Below are 12921 nucleotides of genomic sequence, written 5' to 3' on the forward strand. Positions count from 1 at the left end.
GAATTCAGATAGGTTTAGGAGATACTCTTTTATCTCTGAACTTTTGTATCAAAAACCAACTTGCTAACCACCCTAGCCTTAAAATGAATATGTGTAAAAGGTATTGAAATATTTTCCATGGGGTGCAGAGCATGAGTTGTTCTAATAAAATCAATGTCCAGATCCTCAGCTTCCAAATTTTTTCTTAAAATTCTCAAGGAATATGCCTGGGTTTACATTAACTTTTTTGCCATTTTATATGGTGAAAAAAGGCAAAACCTTCATGCATTCCAAATCTCAATAGACTGCATTAGTCAAAGGTACAAAAACATTTTTAGGTGACAAATAAGTAAAATTTGGAATTTTGATTGGAACAAAGATATGTTTAATGACTGATCAGGGCATCTTAAACTCACAAAGGTACTTTCTTTCTTTGTCTTATATTTATTTTTTTAAAAGTGAAACTTGGCCCCAGTTGGAAATTCTGTATGCAGAACATTCCAAATAGTTGCGATGACTTGTATATTTTACAATCTAACTGAAGGTTTTTCAGATTATGTAATTTTTCAAGAGAAAATGCCCATGAGTAAATACGTTGTGATTAATTTCAGGATCAGTATGCTTTGATTAACACAATAGTCAGAAGTTATTTTATTAATCATGTCAAATTACTGCAAATTTTATCTTAGAAAATGTTTAATGATTAATAAAGTAGCCAAAAGTTATTTTATTAAATCATATCAAATTACTGCAAATTTTATCTTAGAAAATGTTTAACATTATATTTCATATTAATAAAACAAACACACTCCAAAAAATTTTACGTGTCAAATGTATTGAAGGATATATGTTTTTTTCAAAATTATTTTAGGGGTAACAGACAAAACATTTGCACATCACAGAACTAGTAGTTTCTGGATCATAGTTGGTGTTCAATAAATAAACGCTGAATAAATATTGATTGAATACTGAATAAATACCCAAGCAGCTGCCTTAACGAACCTGTAACTACACATGCAGGACATCATGTAACATCTGAACTTTTCCCCTTAAATTTAATATAGCTCAATCCCCCTGGCCTGATGTTCATGAATCTTCAAAGACGCATCTAGTACACCCTTATCCCCTAGAGGTAATAGGAGACAAAGTGAAAGATGAGATTGCACAGCCTTTGGCAGATAGTGTACAACACCACACAGCCAGATTGACATATAAGTCCCTACACCTCCTGCAGTTGCACTTTAGTGTTTGATTTTGAAATGACCACCTGAAGGGTAGTGTACCTTGCCTGTTTGTGGAAATACAGCTCTATCATGTAGAATATCATGATGAGGAAAATTAATCTTTTCTCTAAGGACTCACGGCAAGCCAGTCCGATCAGGTTTCCCAAATGTAATTGCCAGTCTTCTGCTGTGCTCTCAGAGACCCCAGATATATTCTCATCCCCAGTTCTTTGCTGCTACCTCCATCTATCCACTCGTCTCAAATATTTTTCATTCCCACAGCTGGGTCGTCCCCTGCAGGCTTTCTTCTGCCTGCCTAGCTGATGATGTTTTTCTGGCTCCAGAAAACTTCTGAGATGGTTACAAACAGTGCTTGTGGGGACAAAGGATTGTCTTGATTAAAATAACAAAAAAACTAGGACGGTCTTGCAAGAATCCGGATGGGTGGCCATCCCGCATGAACACTGTGATGTTTCTCCCTTCTTTTCTTCCTCTCATCATTAAATAAGGCCAATATTATTATTTTGAAAACTTAGGAATTAAACTAAGGTATTAGTTGTAGTCAAAGGTTTATTCAATGATTGGTACTACTGAGATACCTATAACACTTTTTCTCCTTTCATTGTTCTTAGGGATCTGATTACTTCATTGTTGTATTTTCATGTTCAAAGGGATAGGCAAGTGAAAATTAATTCAACCCTAAATGTAAGTCTCGAGTTAATGGGCCTTTTCTTCCTGCAGTTTTGAGAAGACTTTGGGGGAAGAGAGACTCAATTATTTCAAATAAGATTGAGTGACTACATTTTATTTTACTTGTGTTCATTAGAATATTATGTAATTATCATTACTTTCATGATGGACTTTTGCTCATAACTCTGATTTACATTGAGTTTAAATGAACATAAAACTGTGCTCAAGAAATAGAATGAGAAAATACTGTTTACAGCTTTGTCAGTGTTTTCTGCCAGTATTCTGTTTTTCCAACAGCTGCAGTAGGACATGCTGTTGGTATTCAGAGGCTTCTAGAAAGAGATGTGGCCAAGTATATTTTTCTAATCTCTAACTTCAGCACAAAGGTCACCACTCAGTCACCTTGTTGATGTGTCCATTACACTCTCACTATTAATCGCTCTTAGTGATGATACCTGAGGCCTGAACGCCAGGGAAGAACTCAAGATCCCTAAGTTCTCTGCCACTGAGCACACGTTACTGATTTCTAGCAGTTACTTAAACTCTCTTCACTTTACTGCTAAAGTTTTAGGTAATGATTCTAAATTTGTACAGAGGAAATGGACTTTAAAAAATATTTTATGCTAAAACGAAATACCAATTTTCGATAGATTTTATTTTCAAAATGTGTCCAATATGTGTATTCTTCTTCTAGTTCTTGTCATGGTTGTAATAATAAGTAACACTGCTCTTTGTGGAAATCACTCTATTTTTAGCCTAGAAAGGGGGTTGCAGAAAATGTCTTTGTTTTTTGGCCTAATCACTGACAGTTCCCATGTATTCTGAATTTATGGCCAATCATCTGCTATTATTAGGTGTCCTGAATTAATTCATCTCCTAATTGTAACTGATGCAATAATGAATGATTCTGCATGAAACTAAATATTCCTGGATGCTCATAAGCTGAATTTATGATTCAATTGTGGAGCATTTTAGCACGTGATAGGTGTAGTAGAGTCCTTCCCTAATTCTTTCACTTGATTTTCAGTCTTCCACAAAATCATTGCTCCTCAGACAAAAAGGAAAAGTTATCTATTCTGTTCACCTAAAGTCCAAGTAAACAAAGAGCCATGAGAATGCACTATTAACAATTGGCATAGCAAGTAAAACAAAAATCAGCCCTTTAATTCACCTTTAAAATAAGCACCAGGTAAGCATATTATTGATTTCGTTAAATGGAAACTTAGACTAAGGTATTCAAGCTCATTTTTTGCTTGTCACCAAACCATCATCAAATGAGACTAGGCAACAGCCTTTGGAGGCCAAAGTAAATGGAAAATAAAGATTATCCATGTGAAAGTTTCTGAATGGCACTTTAATTAATGTATATAATTCCCTCCAGCCGTCCTTTCATTGCCACAGTCACTTCTTCAGGGTCCTCCACAACTACTGTTAACCCTCTATCCCTCTCTCTCTCTCTCTTTCACCAATGATATCATTTCCAGAAACTTTAGAGGAGCTAATGTAGGGGAAAAACCAATGGCATCTGGCAACTGCAGAACCCTCATACTTCAGTAGAAAATGCCTTCTTTAAAACTCTTTACTAAAATGTAATGCATTATGCTTAGTAAGACATGAGAATTGTTATTAATGGGTTAGAACCATATTATTTCATGTTTTATGTTTTCTTGCTAGAAGTTATCACAAGGGAAGCTTTATGGTTGAAAAAATCTGGGCTAAGGGAAATTGATTTCAGAGGGCAAGGCATGCCCCCAAATATCACTTGCTTTCCCTATACTCTTCTTCAATCTGTTTCATCCCCTCTTGATTGTATTCATATATAAAAACTGTGTATTGGATCCAGGAGTTACATAAGCATATTAGAAGCTGTGTAACATAACTTTACTTTTCAATTATTAAAAAATTTATTTTTAAAATTTCCAAATAATGCCTCCTAGTATTTATGTTCTGAGATTCACTTCCAAGTATAAGTTCCCAATATATATAACCTTGTATAGTTAAGCATTTTTTGGCATAATTTCTCTGCCTGTGTCATTTTTACTTCAAGTTAATTAAAAGACATATTGGAGCATAATAAAACTATGTATCTTCTAATTACTTTCTATTTTTGACAAAATGAGGTTCCCTCTTTAAAAATTAAATTATGATAATTTTACTGTAATCCCATTCAAATAAAAGGCTACTGTGCATCTCATTTTTTCTAATGTCATCTGCATCAGATATTTGTCATTTTAATATTTTCCAGTTCCTGTCAACTGAGAATGGAAAGATGGTGATGCGCCATTCACAATTTTTTTGCATACACTGCGACTTTTACCAAATGACCAGAAAATAAACAACTATCAATAACAGCTAATAAATAAAATAGTGTATCCTGTGGACTATTTTGGGGGGATGAAATCCAGGATTATCCTATACTCAGAATTGCTTGAGGATTTGTTATTTGAGTTGTAAACAGCACATGATGTTTTATGTGGCACATGTTTATTTCCGTTGAAAGAGCATGTCCTCTTTTTGAGGAAGGAAAGAAACTTGTAACATCAAATGTTTCTTGCAAAACAATTTGATGAAATAAATGTAAATGAATCAGAAGCATGTGAATTGTATTTCATTAAAATTAATGGGTTTAAATGTGAAGGGGGTAAAATGCTTGGGGGAAAGAGTGTGGTAAGGCGGGAAGGGACATTTGTTTTGTTTTCATCAGTCTTGGATTCTTTAAAAATGGCTTAATAGTCTGAATTTCATCTCATTAAGATTCTCTTAAGCCTAATGGTGGAGTTACAGAGTGGGACAATAAAATGCAAATTTATTTTATAGCTTTATGTGGTTCCAGTTATAAAGTACGCATCAAACATTGCCACTATGCAGTCCTTCAAAATCACTTTCAATTTGAAGTTGGTGGTTTTTCTATATAATTCTTTTAACGGTAAACAAGAAACTGTAATGATGCTAAAATACATGTTTTATCTCTCAGACTCACACATAAATTTCACATTTCCTTTTTCTAACTGAAGATGATCTGATCTAAATGGAAAACATGTGAGAGCTGAATGTGTATGTGTAGACATATATGCAGGAGATGGGCAGGAGGAGAAGACACTGGAAGAAAGGGAAAGAGTAAAAGAAAGAAAAGGAAAAAAAGACATGATCAATGCAGGCCAAGCTATGCCATCAAACCTAATTCATAAGTAAAGCAGTGAAATCTCACTAAGTATTTGCGAGCCATAAACATTTTATCCCATAGTTTATGTTCAAATTATTTATGCTTGCTTAAAAACAAATACATAGCTTATTTTATATTTTGTATTTTCATTTAAAAAATCATCTATTACTCTGAAAACAAGAAAAAAATCAACTTCAAAAAAGAAAAAAGGTTTACAAATGAGTCTCCCTGCCTCAAAATCTGAGTAATTTGATGTGGGTTATGACATTTTAGTTTCTCAACTCCCAGTCTCTGAACACAGGGACATTTTTAATGTTCCAAATACTTCCGAGAGGCAGGGGGTACACAAATGGGTATATATGTAGGTATAACCCCCAAAATCTTCGTTTTCCTAAACTCTGACCACCTTCTGTATTTTACATGTATTTTTTATTTTTTTATTTTATTTTTTTATTATACTTTAAGTTCTAGGGTACATGTGCATAACATGCAGGTTTGTTACATATGTATACTTGTGCCATGTTGTTGTGCTGAACCCATCAACTCGTCAGCACCCATCAACTCGTTATTTACATCAGGTATAACTCCCAGTGCAATCCCTCCCCCCTCCCCCCTCCCCGTGATAGGCCCCGGTGTGTGATGTTCCCCTTCCCGAGTCCATGTGATCTCATTGCTCAGTTCCCACCTATGAGTGAGAACATGCGGTGTTTGCTTTTCTGTTCTTGTGATAGTTTGCTGAGAATGATGGTTTCCAGCTGCATCCATGTCCCTACAAAGGACACAAACTCATCCTTTTTTATGGCTGCATAGTATTCCATGGTGTATATGTGCCACATTTTCTTAATCCAGTCTGTCACTGGTGGAGGTTTGGGTTGATTCCAAGTCTTTGCTATTGTGAATAGTGCCGCAATAAACATACGTGTGCATGTGTCTTTATAGCAGCATGATTTATAATCCTTTGGGTATATACCCAGTAATGGGATGGCTGGGAAACCCTAGAAGAAAACCTAGGTAATACCATTCAGGACATAGGCATGGGCAAGGACTTCATGTCTAAAACACCAAAAGCAACGGCAACAAAAGCCAAAATTGACAAATGGGATCTAATTAAACTAAAGAGCTTCTGCACAGCAAAAGAAACTACCATCAGAGTGAACAGGCAACCTACAGAATGGGAGAAAATTTTTGAAATCTACTCATCTGACAAAGGGCTAATATCCAGAACCTACAAAGAACTCAAACAAATTTACAAGAAAAAAACAAACAACCCCATCAAAAAGTGGGCAAAGGATATGAATAGACATTTCTCAAAAGAGGACATTCATACAGCCAACAGACACATGAAAAAATGCTCATCATCACTGGCAATCAGAGAAATGCAAATCAAAACCACAATGAGATACCATCTCACATCAGTTAGAATGGCGATCATTAAAAAGTCAGGAAACAACAGGTGCTGGAGAGGATGTGGAGAAATAGGAACACTTTTACACTGTTGGTAGGATTGTAAACTAGTTCAACCATTATGGAAAACAGTATGGCAATTCCTCAAGGATCTAGAACTAGAAGTACATGTATTTTTTTAAGACAATATATGACACTGCTGAAGTAGCCTTCTGGACATACAACTAGGTAGAGAAATGTGTGAACAGAGGTTCTTTCTTTACAACTGAAGGCGTAGCAGACTGTGGGGCTATTTCAGGTCTGTAAGGAGTCTGCTTTTGTGCTTCCTGGGAATATAATGATATAACTGGATCTTAGCATCTCTCTGGCTGCTGGGAGCTCTACTGCTGCTTATCAACATGTTTGGAATGAGGATCCTGTTCCTTAGTGTCTTTGTGTCAAATAATTCACTGTCTCAAACTGTTCTGGAAATGTTTCTCCTCCTTGCTTTTATAGGTAGGAACTGAAAGGATTCACTTTTAAAGTATTTGTTTCATAATTGGGCAGGAGATACGTTTTGGCTTCTAGCATAGCCCTCTGTTGTTTTATTTAACATTTCTCTCATCGTTCTTTAACAGCTGAAAAAAATCGAGTGGCGAAGATGACTGTGTCATTTGTACCTTACAATAGCATTAATGCAATAATTACAACTGCTTTGGAGACCCCAAAGTCACTCATAAGGGTTCTATGCATCAATAAAAGTCTAAATTCTAACTCTAGAGTTGTGTCAATGAAAATAGAAGAACAGCTTCAGCTTTATCTTTGTCATCAACAATAGATATTTATAAGGTCCTCAGTTAAGTGTCACTACTTAGGATCTAGCTTCAGAACATTATGATGATGGTATAGTTCCTTCCAGGTGAGATAGATCGTGATTTATTTTCTATCATGATTTGCTATAGTAATGTTTCATAAGAGAAACAGGATCTAATCCTTTACTTTTGGTGTTGTTCCACTTGATGACAGGCCTATCCTTGTAGCAGTGATAAGGAGTGTGAAGTTGGGAGGTATTGCCACAGTCCCCACCAAGGATCATCAGCCTGCATGGTGTGTCGGAGAAAAAAGAAGCGCTGCCACCGAGATGGCATGTGCTGCCCCGGTACCCGCTGCAATAACGGTAAAAGATCTCACTAAGTGTTCATGGGCCTCTTTCTTCTCATCATAGTAAGCCTGTCTCTCGAGTCAGGCTATCTTCTCCTTACTCGGACTCCTGAAATATAAGGAGCCTGGTAGAATTGGTTTAGGTAGTGCAAGATTACCTGAATTTCCTCCCCAAATCTTATTTTTCCTAGACTCTGGTTACTTTCTATATTGCATGACCTGTGCTGATCTAGAATATTGCCATGTTGAAGTGTTACATATAAACAGCAAGGCGTTCTATTCCAGTAAACACATAAGTGAATGCATGTAAAAGAACCAAAGACAGAAACTTGATATGATTTAGTAATGCAGTTGTAAATATCTATTCCAGTTTTGTACTTTGGGTTTAGTCAAGATGTTCTGTAGCTCAGTCTTATGGTAGTAGAGTGATTGGTTCCTCCAAAGAGAGACACAAGATTTTACTCCCCAACCTGGCTTCATCCAATATCAATGAATTCATAGGCAGACAATTCAGCAATAATGATGAAATGGATCACAGACAAGATGTGGCAAAACATTAAATAATTGCAGAAGGTAATTAGAAATATATACTTAATCATATAAAACAACATAATCAGGCTCATATTCTCATGCCTATTCCTGACCTCTGGGTGTAGACCTATTGTGAATCTCTTGCACAGGAGGTGAAGGGAAGAAGAAGACCTTATACCATTAGAGAAGTTTACAGTGTAAACTAAGATTATGTTGTTAATTAATAAAGGAATCTGGATCCAGAGGGTGAATGTCTGATCAGATTATTTAAAAATACTAATAGCTAACATTGATTCTTCACATATTTTCACAATAACTTTGTGAATATATAAAATTATGCTTTTATTCCCAGTTTTGTCCAAGGTCACTTAGTCTTGAGAGAGACAAAATTCATACCAAGGAAGTCTCACTTTAGGGCCAAAGTATGCTCAGTCTCAATAAATAAATAAATGAATGAATGGGTGGTTAGATAGATAGATAGAGAAATGGCTTCATATTTCACATCAAGAGAGTACATGGATAAGTCTCACATTTCGTAGAATTGAATTAGTCTAACTGATTATGTGATCACCTCCAGGTATCTGTATCCCAGTTACTGAAAGCATCTTAACCCCTCACATCCCAGCTCTGGATGGCACTCGGCACAGAGATCGAAACCACGGTCATTACTCAAACCATGACTTGGGATGGCAGAATTTAGGAAGACCACACACTAAGATGTCACATATAAAAGGTAGGGATATCTGTAGTTGTGGGTTTTTAAAAAATAAATAAATAGAAGAAAAATATAGATAATTAATTCCATTGGTTTTAGAAAAAAATTACAAGGAAGGTTCTTTAATCCTAGCTAGTCATTAAACTTGTTGTTCAGGTGGCAAAAAATGGAAACAGATCATAATGGATTTATGTGATTAGAGGCATAGCCAATCGGTATCAACCAATACTTTTCATTATAAATGGTAACAACATAGAAGATAGTATAAGTGAAAATATTTTATGTGCTTCTGATTGCAAAATAGAATTTTTTTTTTTTCTGAAGTGTCAGGGTAACATCTATTATTGGTCATCATTTCTGCAGGGCATGAAGGAGACCCCTGCCTACGATCATCAGACTGCATCGAAGGGTTTTGCTGTGCTCGTCATTTCTGGACCAAAATCTGCAAACCGGTACTCCATCAGGGGGAAGTCTGTACCAAACAACGCAAGAAGGGCTCTCATGGGCTGGAAATTTTCCAGCGGTGCGACTGTGCGAAGGGCCTGTCTTGCAAAGTATGGAAAGATGCCACCTACTCCTCCAAAGCCAGACTCCATGTGTGTCAGAAAATTTGATCACCATTGAGGAACATCATCAATTGCAGACTGTGAATTTGTGTATTTAATGCATTATCGCATGGTGGAAAATAAGGTTCAGATGCAGAAGAATGGCTAAAATAAAAATGTGATAAGAATGCAGATCACAAAAAGAGAGAAAGAAAACATGAACTGAATAGATTAGAATAGGTGACAAATGCAGTGCAGCCAGTGTTTCCATTATGCAACTTGTCTATGTAAATAATGTACACATTTGTGGAAAATGCCATTATTAGAGAAAAAGCACACAGTGGAAATTACTGACGAGTAGCATGTGACTTTCCAAGGTTTAGGTTGTGCTGGAGGAGAGGTTTCCTTCAGATTGCTGATTGCTTATACAAATAACCTACATGCCAGATTTCTATTCAAAGTTAGAGTTTAACAAAATACTCCTAGAATAACTTGTTATACAATAGGTTCTAAAAATAAAATTGCTAAACAAGAAATGAAAACATGGAGCATAGTTAATTTACAACAGAATATTACCTTTTAATTTGTAACACTACTTCTGCTGTTCAATCAAGAGTCTTGGTAGACAAGAAAAAAATCAGTCAATATTTCCAAATAATTGCAAAATAATTGCCAGTTGTTTATGAAGGCCTTTAGGAAGACAAATAAATAACAAACAGCCACAAAAACATTTTTTCAAAATTTTAGTTTTACCTGTAATTAATAAGAACTGATATAAGACAAAAACAATTCCTTCAGATTCTGTGGAATGACAGTATATCTCTCTATCCTATGTGATTCCTATTCTGAATGCATTTTAGTTTCCAAACTATACCCACAAATTGTGACTAGTAAAATACTTGCACAGAGCAGAATTTTCACAGATGACAAAAAAAATTAAAGATGTCCAATATATGTGGGATACCAGCTAACAGAGAGATCATTATTTCTTAAAGATTTGCCATAACCTATGTTTTGATAGAACTAGATTGTTAAATACACGTATTCATACATACTCTGTGGCAATAGAGAGTTGAGCTGGATCTGTACTGCACTGGCGCAAGCAAGAAAATTGGGAAAACATTTTCGTTTGTTCAGGTTTTGGCAACACATAATTCATATGTCTGAGGCACAAGTTGACTATTCATCTTTGAAACCAGGGGATGCACAGTCTCAGTGAAGAGCTACATGGGATTTGCTATCACAATATTTACTACACAAATGAATTCAGTGTGAGGTCATGTGTCCATACTACCCTCAAATTATTTATTTTACAGTGCTGAGATCCTCAAATAATCTCAATTTCAGGAGGTTTCACAAATGGACTCCTGAAGTAGACAGAGTAGTGAGGTTCCATTGCCCTCTATAAGCTTCTGACTAGCCAATGGCATCATCCAATTTTCTTCCCAAACCTCTGCAGCATCTGCTTTATTGCCAAAGGGCTAGTTTCTGTTTTCTGCAGCCATTGCAGTTAAAAAATATAAGTAAGATAACTTGTAAAATCTGCATATTGCTAATCTCTAGACACCACAGTTTCTAAATTCTTTGAAACCACTTTACTACTTTTTTTACTTAACTCAGTTCTAAATATTTTGTCTAGAGCACAATAGAATAAAAGGTTATCTTATAGTCGTGACTTTAAACTTTTGTAGACCACAATTCACTTTTTAGTTTTCTTTTACTTAAATCCCATCTGCAGTCTCAAATTTAAGTCCTCCCAGTAGAAACTGAGTTTGAGCCTGTATATCTATTAAAAATTTCAGCTTCCCACATATATTTACTAAGATGATTAAGATTTACATTTTCTGCACAGGTCTGCAAAAACAAAAATTATAAACTAGTCTATCCAAGAACCAAAGTTTGTATAAACAGGTTGCTATAAGCTTGGTGAAATGAAAATGGAACATTTCAGTCAAACATTTCCTATATAACAATTATTATATTTACAATTTGGTTTCTGCAATATTTTTCTTATGTTCACCCTTTTTAAAATTATTATTTGAAGTAATTTATTTACAGGAAATGTTAATGAGATGTATTTTCTTATAGAGATATTTCTTACAGAAAGCTTTGTAGCAGAATATATTTGCAGCTGTTGACTTTGTAATTTAGGAAAAATGTATAATAAGATAAAATATATTAAATTTTTCTCCTCTAAAAACTGAATTCAAAGTTCCTTGTGTTTTGCCTACGGGAAGAATTTTCATAGACTCATACTTTCTGAGAGTTCAACTGAACTTGGTCTGATTTTGAGGACTGGGTGTGAATCATTTGGAGGACATCAGCATGAGATAACTCAGAGCAGTTTACTATTACAAAAGGTAGTTTATTTCATGGCAGTTGAGCTGTAATTGTTAGAGAGTTGTTTCCTTTTTTTTTGTTTGTTTTTTTGTTTTTTTGTTTTTGTCAAACCAAAATATTCCACCTTATGATTTACACCATTTAGTCATACTTTGCCTTCTGAAAAAACTTGGAACAAGAAAGTGCTCTTCACAATTTCTTCAGAATACTATAAGACAGGTAACATATGCCCCATAATCTTCTCCCTAAGCTAAAGTTTTCCAAAATGGAAATAGTATTATGCTTAGAGTATTGGTTCATTTCTACATGAACCAATGAACGTGAGCTACACGATGCCTTTTTCTGTGTTTGGAGAGAAACTGAGTGAAATCAAATCCACTTCCTGGGAAGCGAGTGTTTCCTCTGCTTCCTGAACTGGAGATATCAGGAGTGTTTTGAGGAATAGTGTTCACTAAGTATGAGACCAGGGATGGCTACAAAAGCCCATGTTGTATTAGACATCAGAATGGGCTGCAAATGTGGATAATAAACATTCTGTCACATAGTGAATGAATTAAATGTAGCTATGGTTCCTTCATGAAGCTAAAACAGTCCCACAGCTAGAAGTTAGAGTTAAAAATACTTTAAGCATTGCTGAAATATTTGCCACAATATGTTAATTAGTCATTTAAAGATATTCTTAAATCATTGGCCATTTCTTCCAATGAGAATATTTATATTTTCTAGTTAAAGTGTGTTTTTGGCTATAATAATCATATGGGAGACCTTTTCCTTTTCTATTTTGCTCAGTGAGATGCTCTGAGAACTGACAAATTTTCCTGACTTTTTTACTTTATTTTATTTTATTTTATTTTATTTAGTTAAGAAACAAAATACCCTTAAGTAGCCTTAGTATTTTAGGGGAAAACATTCGGTTACACTTTTGTAAATGTAATTGTAGCCTTAGGATTTTAGGGGAAAGCAATCAATTATAATTGTCTTCACTCAAAATCAGGCCAGTTGAAAACCAGATTTTTTTAAAAAACAAGCAGATGAAAGATGACTCATTGCTGGTGAAGTTAATATTGGAAAATGTAGCTTGTACCTATGAGCAAGAAGACTTTCTAACACTAAACACCAGAAATAGATTCTGTGCCCATTCACATTCAATACCAGGCTATATCAGTTCCATCTTATGGGAGCAGCCCTATA

The 12921-nt window shown here is 35.2% G+C and overlaps 1 protein-coding gene across 1 annotated transcript in view; it reads left to right on the forward strand.

Moving 5' to 3' along the window:
- DKK2 (dickkopf WNT signaling pathway inhibitor 2) overlaps positions 1–11595 on the forward strand; it is a 109236-nt gene extending 97641 nt beyond the window's left edge. Inside the window, exons 2-4 of the mRNA XM_050789892.1 lie at positions 7465–7615; positions 8708–8863; positions 9209–11595. Coding sequence (XP_050645849.1) covers positions 7465–7615; positions 8708–8863; positions 9209–9459 — 558 coding nt within the window. The 3' untranslated portion in view covers positions 9460–11595. The remainder of the gene's footprint in view (positions 1–7464; positions 7616–8707; positions 8864–9208) is intronic.
- Positions 11596–12921: the final 1326 nt, after the last annotated feature.

The sequence above is a fragment of the Macaca thibetana genome, chromosome 5 (assembly GCF_024542745.1).
Source record: "Macaca thibetana thibetana isolate TM-01 chromosome 5, ASM2454274v1, whole genome shotgun sequence".
NCBI classification, from domain to species: Eukaryota; Metazoa; Chordata; class Mammalia; order Primates; family Cercopithecidae; genus Macaca; species Macaca thibetana.